General features: G+C 51.4%; 2 protein-coding genes across 2 annotated transcripts in view; one reads left to right on the top strand and one right to left on the bottom strand.

Moving 5' to 3' along the window:
- The window catches only part of PRR5L (proline rich 5 like), a 121,456-nt gene that overhangs the window by 6,703 nt on the left and 99,249 nt on the right, over positions 1-15,504 (top strand). The gene's annotated exons all lie outside the window — the stretch shown is intronic.
- COMMD9 (COMM domain containing 9) lies at positions 3,710-10,620 on the bottom strand. Its single transcript, XM_084893739.1, has 6 exons — positions 10,514-10,620; positions 8,772-8,897; positions 7,870-8,009; positions 6,902-6,936; positions 5,954-6,057; positions 3,710-4,467 (listed from the first exon to the last, which is right to left on the bottom strand). Exons 1-6 carry the CDS (start codon positions 10,562-10,564, stop codon positions 4,327-4,329), a joined length of 597 nt encoding a protein of 198 aa, XP_084749865.1. The 5' UTR covers positions 10,565-10,620; the 3' UTR covers positions 3,710-4,326.

The following is a 15,504-nucleotide window of genomic DNA, read 5'->3' as shown; positions in this document are numbered from 1 at the left end:
GAGAGACATCTATGTGAGAAACATCGGTTGGTTACTCCCATATGCACCCTGCCGGGAATCAAGCCCACAACCCTTTTGGTTTACATAGGTGTGTGGGATGATGCTCCAACCCATTGAGTCACCTGGCCGGCGCCCTCTGCAGGTGTTGAATGAAATTATTTTTAGGGTAAAAGGCACTGCTGAGGTAGATTTACAATGAGCAAGTCAAGTCGATGTTAATTCTATTGGTCTGCCATTCTGGTCAATTCAGTGTAATTTCAACCATCACTTACTACTAATACAGGTGAAATCCTGTGTGGGTCTGTAGAAGGTAGGACACAAGTGAACCTTTATTGGGAAGTCTACTGTGTGCTAGCTCCTGTGGGCACCAAATTAAGGAGACCTGGTCTTCAGCCTCAAGAAGCATCCACCAGCACTGCACCCACACCCTCACCCTCACCCACACCTGCACCCACACTCACCTCCACCCCAAACCCCACCCCCACACCCAGGCAGCCTTTCTCTTCTCTTTTTCCATGAAACCTGGTCTCAGGAAAGCAACTGATCAATGAAGCCATGCCAGTTTTTCTCACTATCCCTTCTCTTCTTTATTTTAGTAATGAGTCTCCCTCACTTCCTCTCCCTGTGTGTTGTGGCTAGACAGACACATGACTGCCCAGCCAGAGAAGGTATTTTCCAACCTACCTTGCAGCTAAATATTGGCCATGTGATTGCAACCAATGGGAAGTGTGTCAGGGAGTGAGTGATGAGCAGAATTTACTCACAGGGATGAGGGCAACACCTGGTGGTTGGTGAGGCAACATGATGGAGAGAACCTGGGTCCATGGACCATCCCTCGGAGCAGAACCATCTGACCTCCTCAGACCTTCCACCAGCCCGAACTTCTATGTGAGAGAGAAACTATTTTCTCCAGACCATGGGAATTGGGTTTTGGCTGAAGCAGTGAAATCGATGTCCTGGTGACACTCACTCCCAGAAGCTGAATACACCAAAGGGAAGTCCGGAGGGGTGGGAGCTTTCTCAGAGCTCCTGACATCCTGACCAGAAGCCATCTGCACTGCAGGTCCAGTGTGTTTGTAAATATGGCCCCAGTGCCATCACCTCCACGAGTAGCTCTCAAGTCATTTGCTGTTCAACTTGCTGGGCTGTACTGAACTTGACCGTGTGGTACGTGTCCAAGGCTGTACGGCTAGTGCCATGGTCAGCAAACTGCAGCTCGAGAGACACCTGCGGCTCTTTGGCCCCTTGAATGTGGCTCTTCCACAAAATACCACGGCCGGGGCAAGTCTATTTTGAAGAAATGGCATTAGAAGTAGTTTAAGTTTTAAAAAAATTGGCTCTCGAAATTTCAGTCGTACTGTTGATACTTGGCTCTGTTGACTAATGAGTTTGCCGACCACTGGGCTAGTGCAACATAGATGCCAGCAGCCAAGAACATCCCCTTCTTCAGTGGAGGAGTCTAATTCCGACTTGACTGTAAATCTATGGCAGGCATTACCGAAGCAGATATCTTATCTCCACTCACAGACAAGGCATTAAAAAGCCATCAGAGTCTTTCCCAAGAGCTTACGGCTAATAGAAGCTCAAGACTTCCCTCTAGGAGCTCTTAACATTTCCTGGAAGGAAGAATGAATGGTCTGCTCTCCTGGGGATTAGTGTCCTCTGGCAACAACCAGAGAATACCACGAGGAAATCCTCTCCCCCATCCCCCTCCTGGGCTTGAAGCAGTTGTAAAAAGGACAATTAAACCACAGACAGACATGTGAGCACTAAACAAGGAAGTTGTACGAAAGTCAACGCCATGCAGGTAAGAGAATGCTTAGGAATTATCAGTACTTGGAAGTCAGCAGTTACAGGTTCAAATAGTTCTTGTAAATGATCAACCGCTGGAAAACTTCCCGATGGCCAGGTAGCCAATGGTCTCCAGAGTCAAAATACATTAGAAAAGTAACGAAAACTCTCTCTCGTTTCTGATACCATCTCGGCTTAGGGACAAAATCGGGGAGGCCCGTTGCACCACACTGGACGCGCTTCCTGGAAATTTGCAAATGCCAGGCCATGGAGCTTGACTAATGCCTTTTGGATGTGGTGCCCACTGAGTGTGTGTAGAGAACTGGTGTGGGAAAGACCCTAATGTCTGGTCCTGACGTCAATGCCTTTGGCCTTGAAAATCACCAGAAAGGGGAGGTAAAGGTCCTGGATGAGGGAACACACCTGTAGCCCAGAGCCTGCCCACATTATTCACAGCAGCCAATCCTAAGCTTACCCCTTCCTTCCTAAGACCCCAATGGAGGCCTGCTGTCCCCTCGGCCCCTCTGCCTCCTGACCAACCCGGGTCCTTCCCCATGTGGCCCTTTGTGATGGAAATGAACATTTGTCAGGAGGCATGGCTAGGGAGAACCTGGGTTTTTATATGAGGGTCAGGCCAACCGGAAGTATGGTGTCTACTACCCATCTTCCCCAAAGGTGGGAAACCAGCCCTTTAAATGAGCGTGAGATGAAAGCAGCAAACACTTATGAGTGGTCCAGTTACTGATGCCCGCCGTCTCCCATGCCCCCAGATGGCTCTGCTCAGCAGGACCTGGCTAAAGGAATGCCCAGCTCTCCTGGCACCGACGCTGGCTCCTGCTTCAGGTTAGTTTTTTACTGAAGCCCACAGGACAGGACTTGAAGATTTTTGTGGGTCATAGGGAGTGGGAGAAAAACGGGGGGATGAATTCAAAAGGCGCTCAACCTGAACAGAGGGGGCTCAGCTCCCAGGAGCCAGCAGAGGCACCTGGTGTCTCAGGTGGGAGGATTTCTCACCTCCCCTGCAGTTCCTGTATCCCCAATGGAGCCGAAGCCACCGAGCTCCGTGGCCCTTGCAGAGTGGCGTGGCCAAGGACGCTGGAGAAAGCTGGGCCCGAGCCCTAACCAGGCCACTTACCAGCGGGTGACTTAACCTTGATGAGCGGGTTTCTGCATTGACAAAGGGAGGATGGGAACATGGTCACACCTGCTGCTGTAGCAGATGGAACAGTGAATGTGCAGGGCTTGCTCCTTTCCTGCCATTAACAACCAGAGCTGACACGGGGCAGCTTTCCCATGTGTTCTTGGATGCCTTGCCATTTAATCTTCACAAAAGCTCTAGGAGCAGGTAACGTAATTATCCCATTAATTTTAAATACTGGGGAACTGGGAGGATTAAGGCTTAGAGGTCAAGCCCTTGCCACCAAGGAATAGAACTGGTTTCCATCCCCTTGCTGCCTGTTCGTCTCTTAACCCAGCTTCTCCTTCATCCTCCCCACCCCCCATCCACACCACCTCCATCCACCCTCCCCCACCAACACCACTGAGAAGCTGTCACAGGAAGTTGCGGCCCTCCGGCCACGAGTTTGACATGCTTGAGCCACGGGGAAGCACTGGGATAACAGGCTGCTGCTCAGGGAGCGATCTAGATGGGGCAGGTCACGCACTGAGTCCTTTGAGGTGTCAGGTGACTAAGGGGTGCTTTCATCAAGGCTGTGACAAGCACACTGCCAGCCTTGCCTCTGCTCTACAGGACACACAGGTCACGGAAGGCAGCAAGGGTCCCGTGTGGTTTCAGGTGGTCATGGGCTTGGCTGGGCATCAGGAAGCTGGGCCACCCGCACACAGGAGGCAGCCCTCGCCCAAGGCAATGAGCTCAGGCTCAGCAGAGAAGCTACGAGAAGTGGACCAGAATCACAAGTTTGTTTTCAGAAATGTTATTTATGCCCATCACTCCCACTTCGCCACCCTGGAGGGGCTACATGATCCAAGGATGGGCCCCAGCTTCACGAAGAGAATCGGCCCCCATTTCAGACTTCCAGCGCCGACAGGAGGCTCGGCCTTCTGACCCTGATCTGTGGGGTTGGCCTGGCCTTTCAGACAAAGAAGCAGGAGCCGCTGGCACCAGCCACCCAGTCCCCTCGGTGTCCCAAGCTGGCAATGCGCTCCTCAGAGCTGGTGCTGGAAAGGAACTTACTAGAGAGCTCCCCAATGGGGCCTGAATTTTCAAGCGGCCACGAGGCCAATGACAGACTCATGCGCCCCCACATGGCCACGGCTGTGCCTCAGGTGCTCGCAGGCGCCTTTCAAAGGTGGAGGCTTCTGCCTACCAGCTTGGGAAGAGGAAGATGAGGACAGCGTGGGAGTGTGGCTGCGTCCTCCAATCCGGGTGCACCTTCGGATGGCACCCCCCTTCATCCCCTGGCCACCAGGGCAGCCCGCTGGTGTTAATGGAGTTGCTGGTGTCAGTCCAGTCGGGAGATGCTCCATTGCTGGCAGCAGCCGGGGCGTGGGCAGTGGGGCCGGCAGCTGGCAGGGTCATTTGTTGGCCACGGCAGAAAGCTGATCCCGGATGCGGCCCAGCCCGTCTAACATAGTGTCCAGCGTTTCCTTGCTCAGCTCCACGGTGACGGCGGAGACAGAGGGGCGGTCCCCGCACAGACTGGGGTCTTCCTTGATCTGGAACGAGAAAGAACACAGCCCCAGAGTCATCGCAGTCTCACCTCCTCCTGCCCAGCGGGCGAGCCGTGGACCCAGGAGCCCCGCCCCATCAGGGGAACCTCTGAGAGGCCCTCTGCTCAGAGCTACCGTCCTAGCCCTAGAGTCAGCCAGCTACTGGGGAGGAGGAAGGAGTGGCTCTGAGGCTGGGGTCAGTTTCCATTCGCCACGAGGGCTCAGGGCAGGTATCAGGGAAGTCGAGGCTCACCTGACTCTGACTCAACCTTCAGGTGAGAAAACGTCATGTGTTCACACTGACAGTTCACGCAATGGGCTGTAGGGGTCCATGAGAGTCCAGGGGGATGCAGGGCTGGGCAGGAGCAGGTTTATAGGAGCTCTGAGCCACAGTGTGCTTGCGGATAGCAAGGAGACTGCGAGGGCGTGTAAACAAAGGCAGGCACGTTGAGCACTCACGTACCTAAGAGCGCTGTGCCACTTGCCGTTCACTGAGTCAATGAAGCGACTGTAATCATCATAACCTGCGTGTTTTGTCCCAGACGAACAACCGTCAGCCTACCTTTGCCCACCGCTGTACCACGACCTGTATTTGTATTTATAGCTTTCTTTAAAAGCACGCTTTACTAATATCTAAAAACTTCATTGTTAGAGGCACAATTTCATTTTCTTCGAGGTGCTGAGTCTCTGTCTGGTTGAGTAAATACAGCATTGCATTATCTAAATGTGACCAAACAAACCCTTAAAATGGGTCCGTAGTTGCCAAAACCGGTTTGGCTCAGTGGATAGAGCGTCGATCTGCGGACTGAAAGGTCCCAGGTTCGATTCCGGTCAAGGGCATGTACATTGGTTGCGGGCACATCTCCGGTGGGGGGAGTGCAGGAGGCAGCTGTTCGATGTTTCTAGCTCTCTATCCCTCTCCCTTCCTCTCTGTAAAAAAATCAATAAAATATATTAAAAAAAAAAAAATGGGTCCGTGGCTTTAAAAGATTCCTGGAAAGAACTGTGAAGATACCACCAATGAGGCAAGAGTGTGAGACCAAGAAAATGAACGGACCCTCCAGAAGGCAGGGAGGAGGAGCCCGCACCCAACATGTCAGGAGCAGCAGTGACCCGGCCACGCTGGACAGGCCGCCGGCCGCCGGGGACCAGCGTATGGAGGCCATATGCTGAATGCATGCTCTCCCATTGGAGCTCAGGTTTCTGTGGGTGTATGAGGTGACCTTTAGGCATAGGCAAATTATTTTTAAAATTTGATTTGCCGTCTCATTTATTTCAAAATTTCTCCTCCCGGTGTGTGCATGTGTCTGTGTGACTGAGGTAGAGCACATATACTTCGTCATAAATGCCGTGTCCGGGGAAGAGCTGAAGCTTTTTTGCTTAAGGAGCGAGAGGGCCCCGAACCAGGGAGACTGGCATTGCCCATGGCCCCCAGGGGTGCCGAATCGCTGCCTCCCTCCCATCCTCCTAGTGAGGATGACGATGGCCGTACCTTCATCTGGAGCAGGCAGGTGGGCACCACCATGCGGCTGATGCTGTCGGAGGCGGTTTTGATGTCCACCCTCCAGTCCAGGTCCACCAGGCGCGGCAGAGAGACTGTGGGGGAGGAGGGGAGGACAGCCCAGCTCAGAGCTCACGTCCCCCCATTTACCGAGCCCTTACTCTGTGACAGGCACTGAGAAAATGCCAAGCGTGCTCACAATGACAGTTCACGCAATGGGCTGTCCCACGGAGGGAGACAGATGGGCCCACTGCTCCCTGCCACCTGTGCTGAGTGCTGACTTGCGGCGGCAGCCTCTCCAGGCTGCTGCCTGAACCCCGGTCCCTGGGAGGCAGGACAAGATGAGAAGGGACGCAGGTAGAGAAGACGGGTGGAGGCCTGAGGCTTAGGAAACGTGCAGCTTTGACAACAGTGGAAAGAGCTTTTGTTTGAGAGACAAAGACTTGGCTAGGAGATGGTTCCACCGCTTGCCTGACCTCTGAGCCTCTGCTTCCTCATCTGTAAAATGGGGATAATCTGAGCCTCGCTCCCAAGTGTTGGGAGGACTAATGAGCAATGCAGGCAGAGTTCTTCAGCGGAGTGACTAGCCCCGAGTAAATTTCGTGATCCTTTATCAAATACCCACTTTGATGCAATCTTTCAAACTAATTTCAATTATGTCTTTCTTTCCTAATGGAAATATCATTATTTTAAGTATCTCACTTATTACTTGGAAATTTCAGTTTGTTGGTTTGTTTTTTTACAACATGCCTGTACTATATTAAGTTTATAATCAGAAAAAAATTAATAAGTGGAATTTTAAAAACCCACATACATGTTGAGCTTGGGATTAGGTTAATTCCCTTTGATTTTCGGTTAAAAAAAACTCGCCACCTGGCAGGTTGGGAGCTGGGCTGGGAAGGAGGGTGAGGAGGAAAAGGCACATTTCGTGGTACTCACTCAGGTTAGCCTGGGCTTCTGCTCGCCACGTAGATCTGTGTTAGAGGGAAAGATGAGGTGAACATGATGGAAAGGATAACTGGAGAGGCCCATGGACCAGGGCCTCTGCCCCGCTGTGACCCCCAAACCTCCTGATAGGAAAGGACCACAGGAACACCTCACTCCAGTGAGCAGTCATTTGTTTGTTTGTAAAGCTCAGTGACTTTAAGGACAAAGTGCTGCTCGTTTTCACCACTTAAAAAAAGGAAAGGGCTCAATGCATTGCCATCTTCTTGGCCATCATTCTCAGACAAGCAGAGAAAAGGTTAGCCTATTCTCCTTTTTATATTGATTTGAGAGAGAAACATTGATGCAAGAGAGAAACATTGATCGGCTGCCTTCTGCATGCCTGCTACCAGAGAAGGAGCCCACGGCCAGTACGTGCCGACTGGGAATGGAGCCAGCAACCTCCTGGTGCACAGGGCGATGCCCAACCAACTGAGCCACACTGCCCAGGGCCGCCCATGGCCTGTAGCCTGGTAAGGGAATAAGTACGCAGGCAAAGCAAGTTTCTGTGACAAATTGTTCACTGAAGTGAACATGGCCAACAGCATAAGTGTCTAACCCTGTGGAATTTCTAACTGAATTACACAGAATTTCTTTATACAATGGAATCTGTTTAGCCACTACAAATGTTACTGGAGGTAGTAAGTATGTACGGACCTTAAATATCATTAACGTTAATACTGTTCATTGCAAACCAGCTCATTATAAAGGGGCATCTCCCCACTGCGTTAAAAACAGAAATGCCCTCCAACCCCGTCCCCCAGAGGCTCCTGCTAAGGAATGCACACTGCGACCCTCTGGGGGGCGGGATCGGGGCTTCTTTTTGCTCGCCATGTGTGCTTTTCAAGAATGAACGTCTTCATTCTAGAACAGGAAGAACAAATATAAACCTTACAAGGAACTCTGGAGAAAGGAGCACTCACATGTTTTCTAGGATAATTTTTGTCAGCAGGTTTTTGAGGTTCTGGTGGAAATTTGCAGGAAAGAGAGCCAGCACGGCCTCGGGGGTGGACAGGTCCCGGAATGCCACCAGCCTGGTGAGGCGGTGCAGGGCCTGGAGCAGCTGCGGGAGAGATGGGGAGTCCTGGGTGGTGAGGAGAAGCGGGCCAGGAGATGGGGATGGGGACGGGGAACAGGGGACAGGGCTCTCCTCCAGGCCTGCCACACATTGCTAGTCATTCAGTGGAGTCCCACCAGCCCCAAGGCCTCTGCTGTCAATGCCAATGCCCACGTGCCAACCTCAGTGAACAAAGCTCCAGGCTGAAATAATAATAATAACAACACCAACAACAACATGGGCCAGTTTGGGTGACCTCTTGTGTTAGAAAACTGTTTGCCCTGGAAAAATAAGGCTGTGAGAGCTCCAGACCAGGAGCCACACTTTCCCCTTCCTCTTGGCCATCAGCTGAGCCGAGGAGAGGCCCAGCCGATCTAACAACATCCTCCCAGTTTCTGCCCAGGGATCCCTGAAAAGTCTGCCTAAGTATCCAACCAACATTTAGTAAGCATCAGCAAGTTACAGGCCTGGAATGAAAAACCGTAAAAAGGTTGCTTTTTGGCCACACTGTGTAGGTAACAAGTCAGAAGAGGAAACGGTCAGGAGCTCTGGTTCTGGGTAAGGTCTCCCAGCCACCCCTCATTTCCAACAAGGAAATAAAGGTTCCAAACAAAGGTGACACTAAAAAAATAAAAAATCTAAGTTTGCTTTCATGTCGACAGACATGTAAGGGGAACATTTCCTGGACACAGCCATGAGGGCAGGGGGGTCAACAAAGAGATTGAGAAGAAAGCCCGATGGTCAAAGGTCACTGCTGGTCATACTTACTTGCTCTGCCTCCTCCTGGGTCACCGACAAGCTGGAGCACGTGGTGTCCAGCAGTTCTTTCGAGCCGAGGGCTGAACTGGAAAAGCTCTGTTGGCATAGTTGTCTGACAACGTCTTTTGAGGAAGCCTATGAATTAGTCCACAGATGGAAAACAAATCACCAAAAATGCGTGCTTTAGAACAGAATGTACCTAGGGAAGATGGATGAGAAGCACTTTTCCTCCTTCTTCCCATTCAGTACAACTAGCAATCCTGGGCACTATATGGAAAACAAACCTAAGACAACTAAGAGAGGGAGAGAAGACAGCCTGCTGTGGACCGCCCTCCTGACCAAGGAATGACATGGTGGTGAGCTCCCTGGGTTTTCTTTTTGTTCATATATCCCAGACTCTGAGCTGAAGAAAGGGCAATGGAGAATGCCAATGGGTGCAGAAAGCAAAAAGCTCTCACAAGTTCCTACTCTCTTTGGCCAATGGGCCAAGTCGGGGCAGCCTAGCAAAACAGAAAACCTTAGACAATAACTGCTCTACTCCAGCCAACCACCACAGAAAGAACTGTGGCCCCACCCTGACCCAGGTCAGCAAAGGCCGAGTGGGAAGCCTAGACTTCCACCCTAGGAAAGCTGTAACGAGGTGTCCCAACATCCCTGCTGCCAGGGTGCCAGACAAGGCCAAGTCAGAGGCTGGGGCTAAGTGGGGTGCTCCCTGCCAGGCAGTCACCAGTCCCATCACCCAGAGGGATCAGCAGAGCCTGACCACGGAAATCCATACCTCCAATGGGGGGGGGGGGGGGGGGAGTCACAATGAGGGTGAGCTTTAGGTTTCCAGTCTCAGCTTTCTTACGTCCTTCATTAATGTATCCAACAGCTATTTATTAAGCACATGCTGTGTGCCAGGTATTGGGATGAAAGGGTACACTTGTTGGCGACAGATTTGTGAATAAAATAGATGCTTTTAGGGATGGAGAATAGCACAAAACGCCTGGGAGGTAGCTAAAACAACAGAAGGACCACTGCATGCATCAATGCTGAGTGTTATTAACTCAATCCTCTTCCTCCGGTGCGTTGTTGTTTTTTTAAGAAGTCCCTCATGGATCTTACATTCTTGTGAGGAAGAAAGACGACAGGCGCATAATGTCTGCCAGTGACAAGAACTACGAAGGAAGCTAAAGCCGCCCCTTCCTATGGAGGAAGTCAGAAGTTAAGCAAATAACTCCACCCTTTCATTAGAGCCTTTGAAACTCTATGAAGTACGACCCTTTCAACCTCACAATCCTTCAAAAGATCATCAGAATTTTTCGGCCTTTACATGGGTCAAAGGAGGTACAGAAAACCCTGGGCTCGGTGAAGGAAGAATGCCCTTGATTCAGGGGCTGGCGCACGCAAGAGACCATTTCTCCACTACAAGCCCTGGGGCTGCTGGCTGCCATCGGAACTGGCCCCGCGGGCCTGGCAATTACCCCCCTCCTGCACCCATCACCAAAGCCGGCCCCATTAGTAGGAGGCATCTGCACGGCGCCTTCACAACCCATTATCTTATTTGTTCCCCCACCATGGTGAGGGCAGGATAAATTATATTCACTTTTTTTAAAAAACGACCAGGAAACGCGCAACGACTTCCCCGGGGCCACGGAGAGGTAGTGTCAAGAGTCCTGACTCCAAATCAAGGCCCCTTTATTCCCAATTCCTCTTCCGCCTAAAATCCGACAAAGGGCGCCTCGGCCCATCCCCAGCCCTCCATTTACCTTCAGCAGGCTCTGGAGAGCCCCAAAGTTTTCCGCAGTCAGCGCAGCCATTTTCACCTAGTCATGTGACCGCCTCATGGGAGAGGCGCGGTCATGTGGTCCCCTCGGCCGCCGCGGGGCATGCCGGGGACTGTAGTCCTTCCGGGAGGCGGAAACCGCCAGGCCGGGGGGCACTGCGGGATGGGGAGGAGCCCAGAAGGGCTAGGGGACTGGCTAGGTCCGCCAGACGACGTGAGGGCAATGGGGTGGGGAGGACGCGGGCGGGGCTTTCCCGGAGGAAATGGCTGGGCTTGTTTACTTAGGAGATCTAGGGGAACTCTGATTTTCCTGGACCCAAGTGGGTAGGCTGGCTGCTTTGAGGAATGCGCCTGCATGGCGGGCTCCGTGGGAGCGCAGGGACCCTCTACTTGGCTGGTTGGGAATACAGTGTGGCTGTGCATTACCGGAATTCTTGGAACTCACCCTTCTCCCCTATCCCGAAGAATGAATGCATAATTGCTTTCGCGTGTATAGTTTCCTTCTGCGGGAGATAGATAGGAGCTGGTATCATTTGGCTCATCCAGATGGGGAAACTGATTCACTTCAAGGGCTTTGGTGCCATCCACTGGTGTAGAGCTGCCTGGATTGCCACCACCAGGGTGCTTTTAAAGGTGTGCCTATATGTGGAGAGCCGCCACAGTATTTGGACAGGTTCAAGTCTCGGCCAGTCCTCTCATGACCACGTGCAAGTCCCAGCCTGGAGGGCAGAGCCTCCCCGCACAATGATAGCCAACAGCTGTAGTTGTAAGCTTGAACCTATGGGGGTCCAAACACATGGCTCCAGGTGCCCCAGTGTGGCTGAAAGTAAACAAAGCTTGACCAGATGCAAGTCATTGAGTAGGATCAAAACCCATGAGAATGTTGTAAACATCTTGACTACACCCTTCCTTTGCCTCCTGGCATCTGCTATAAAATAAAACTCAGCTTCTAGTCTGTGGCACTTTCACTAGCTCTCCATCGGATATGCTCTCTGTCAGAGAGGACAGCATCCCACCGAGACCCAGCTTTCATTCTCTTGTCTGTCTTTTCTCACTCCTTCACTACCCCCACTCAGGGTCACCCTTGGCCATGCTGGCACAGCACACCTATGGAGTGGGGAGTTTCCAGCAACTCCTCAATCAGAAACCTTTTCATGGGAAGAAACAGAATAGGATGTGAGAGTTCATTGTCATGCCTCTGTCCCTCTGCCTGGCTCTCTTTAGGACTCATCTGAATTCTTCCCAGTTCTGAATATGTCAAACTCTGCTTTCATTTATTTCATCAACTTGCCACTCTCTGTCTAAGCCTCTCCCACACTTATTGATTTATTTATTTCTGATAACAACCCTATGTGATACACACACACACACACACACACACACACACACACACAGTACTGTTCTCCCATTTTACATAAAGGGGAGGAGGCTGAATCACAGAAAAGTTTAGTCACTTGTCCAGCAGAGCGCACATTCAAACTTGGAACAGGCTGACTCCACAGTCCATGCTGTTAACCACCAAACTGTTCTTGTCTCTTTGTTTTCCCAGAGCTAAAAAGCTCATGCTGCTTCTGTCTGGACATCTGGCTTCCCCAGGGAGCCAACACAATGTAAGGGTGTTCCCGGGAAACTGGCCCAGTGGTACTGTGAGAGACAATACAACGAGTAGAAGGGGTACCTCGGGCTTTGGAAAAAGACCCAGGTTCAATTCCTAGCCCCTGTTTTGGCAAGTTACTTCATCTCTCTGAACGTCAGTTTCCTCATCTGTAAAATGGGGACAGCAGTAATGAAATTATCTCTTGACTGTGAGGAGGAGCTTAGGGATGACTTCTACCCAAAATGGAGAGGATTGTTTATCTGGTCCTCGCTGCTGGCAGCCCTAACGGGGAGAGCTTCCCTGTGCTACGGGAAAGGGCTTGCCCCAGAGTGGCCGAGGGATAAAGAGTTTTCCCAGGGATAAAGGATTTCTTGGGACATGGGATGTTCAGTGCTAACACTGGGACAGCATTGGGTAAAGCGGGCCAGGGAGTCACCCTGGTTTGAGGTCTGATCTCCTGGGGAAAGCATCCTTTCAGAGGCCTTCTCGTCTCCTCCGGTGGAGCTGATGTGAACAGAGCAATATGGATGCAGAAATTTTTTAATGTAAGGCAATTAAGGGTCACAATCATAGTTTGGGTTTCTTTTTTTGGTAATAGTTTTATTATGGTATAATGCACATATACAATTTACCCACTTCAAGTGTATAGTTCAATGGGCTTTAGTTACTTTCAGAGTTATGTAACCACCACCACAGTCCATCTGAGAACATAATTACCACCCCAGAAAGAACACCATGCCCTTTAGCCACCAACCCCCCAAAACTCTCCATTACACCCAGCCTTAGGCAACCACCAATCTACTTTCTGTCTCTATAGATTTGTCTATTCTGGACATTTTATATAAACGGAATAATCTGATATGTGGTATTTTTATTGTCTCTCCCCCCTCCCCCTTATCCCAGGAGTTTTGAGGTTTATCCATGTTCAAAGAGGAAGAAACAGGGAGAGAGAAATAGAAACATTCATGATGAGAGAGAATCATTGATTGGCTGCCTCCTGCAATCCGGGCATGTGCCCTGACCAGAATCAAACCACTACCTCCTGGTTCATAGGTCAATGCTCAACCACTGAGCCACGCTAGCTGGGCTACTTCATTCCTTTTGATTGCTAAATCATTTCCATTGTATGATAAAGCATATTCTGTGTATCCATTCATCCATGGGTGGTATTGGGATTGATTTCACCTCCTGGCTATGGTGAATAATGCCTCTGTGAACACTCTTGTAGGAGTTTCGTGTGGATTATGTTTTCATCTCTCTTGGGGGATATCTATCCAGGAGAGAAATTGTCGGCTTACATGCTAACTCTGTTTAACTTTGTGAGGAGCTGCCGGACTGTGTCCGGGAGTGGCTGGCCCACTTTACATCCTGTCAGCAGGGTAGGAGGTTCCCATTCCTCCACTCCTCACCAGCTCTTATTTATTATGAGGTCGTTCAGGTCACAGCCGCCCTCGGGCTGTGAAGCTGCATCTCAACCCGAGCCATCTTGCTTGGGAGTTGCGCGTCCATAGAAGCACATTTCACCTCTTAGGCTGGACCCAACTCTAAGTTCTGACTTCTTTTTTTTTGTTGTTTGTGTTCATCCTCACCTGAGGATATTTTTCCCATTGCTTTTTCAGAGAGTGGAATGGAGGGAGAGAGAGAGAGAAGCAGAAGCACTGATGTGACAGAGACACATCTGTTGGTTGCCTCTAGCATGGGGGCTGGGGATTGAACCTACGAACCAGGTGCATGCCCTTGAACAGGAATTGAACCCACAACCCTTGGGTGCATGGGCCAATGCTCTCACCACTGAGCAACACTGGCCAGGGCCTGACTGCCTTCTTTATCAAAAGAACACCTGCATGGGGTGGATTAAACCATAGGGCCTGGGGTCCTTTATGGTGAGGCCCCCTCATTTCCCTGGTTTCCCTTTTCGTCACCCCCAGGTCGTGTACTGAGATGAGGGTGGTATCCAGGGAGAGGGCAGCTCTGCCTTTTTGGCCCTCTGCTCCAAACCAAAGAGTGACCCACTCACCAGAAGACTATAGGCAAACTGGAACTGAGGGACTGACCGTGACAGGCGTGCACTGGACGGGCATGTCATCTGTGTCCAGATCAGGCATCACATGCCACGTGATTTGGGGCTAACTCCGCAGTGACAATGTCTTTAGAAACACAGTGTTTAGAAATGGGGAGATCTGACATAAAAACCCACATTTCTGGCTCTTTTATATTCTGTGACCGACCTACCCATGCTGATCCCGTCTTTCCACGTGGCAGCCGTTGGCGGCAACTGCATCCCGGCCGCCCCTGAAGACTGGTGAGGGTACAGCTGACTGGTGAGTGACCCTCGGTGTGTCACAGCTGACCCTCTCCATGCATTTGTCACCCGCCTCATTCCTGGGAGTATTTTTCAGCGACGTGGGCCATTGTGGGTAGTGGGGCTGAATTTGGGATGTGGGACCCTGGGTTTCCATCCATCTCTTCATGGATCTAAGCAAGTCCTCGGGGCGATGTGGGCATCTAAGTTGCCATTCATACTTCCCAAGCGATGTCTATGGAGTAAGCACTGTTCTAAGAGTTGTACCTGTATCCACTCGTATACTCCTGACCATAATGCCGAAAGAATCCCAGTTTTCAGGCGGGGAAACTAACAATCAGGGAACAACCTCCCTCATGGTCCAGGGGTGATTGGTGGCAGAGCCAGCATGAAGGCGGGAGCACATGGGGTCATTCTGCAAGCTTGCTGGTCTCATACGCTCTGGTGCGCTGTGGGGTTGCCATGGATGCCGCCACATGATGGCTCACCTGGCCTTGCCAACTGGGCCGCGTAGGCTGTGTGGCTGGGCAGTGGTCCCAGCCAGGTGCCCCCTCACTCAAGCCAAGGTTTGGAGTAGAGGATGTGCATGTTTAGAGAGGTGATATGTGTGGTTCTTTTCAGCGCTAACTTGAGGTGAGTCTCTGGAAGGGGACTAGAGAAGAGAGGGCGGGGGGCATGGCTGAGCAGGCGTCCCTATCCCCGGGAGAGAACGCCATGGCCTCCCACGGGGCTGGTGGCTCTGGTTCGTGAATTCCAGAGGCATCCGACCCAGGAGGGCACTGTGGCCTCATTTCTCATCCTCCGGTCCCAGGAGCGACACAGACGCAGCTGATAACACACAGCATTGTCCTCCCGCACACAGGGCCCTATTGTTTCCCCCATGCACAGCGAGGAGGCCCTGACAATGGCCTTGAATGGCACCTTGCTCTCCTTTCTCCAGCGTTACACTTGTGTGTGTGTTTTTCTCAGTCCTGGATTTGGCTAAACAATGGATTTCCTGTGGGGTGGGTCAGCTTTTCATCTTCACCACGTCTTTCTCCCTCAGTCCGCAGGCCCCGTAGGTGGGGAGGCAGTG

Source organism: Pipistrellus hanaki (assembly GCF_964339955.1).
Source record: "Pipistrellus hanaki genome assembly, chromosome: 9".
NCBI classification, from domain to species: domain Eukaryota; kingdom Metazoa; phylum Chordata; class Mammalia; order Chiroptera; family Vespertilionidae; genus Pipistrellus; species Pipistrellus hanaki.
Note: the sequence above shows the minus strand (reverse complement) of the source record. Positions and strands in the feature narration are given on the sequence as shown.

Excerpts from the sequence above, each read along its gene's own strand:
- COMMD9 (XM_084893739.1), bottom strand. The coding sequence starts at position 10,564 with ATGGCTGCGCTGACTGCGGAAAACTTTGGGGCTCTCCAGAGCCTGCTG. Across the intron at positions 8,010-8,771 it reads CCCAGGAGGAGGCAGAGCAA|CTGCTCCAGGCCCTGCACCG; the intron begins GTAAGTATGACC and ends TCTCTCCCGCAG. Across the intron at positions 4,468-5,953 it reads CCTGCCTGCTCCAGATGAAG|ATCAAGGAAGACCCCAGTCT; the intron begins GTACGGCCATCG and ends TTCTCGTTCCAG.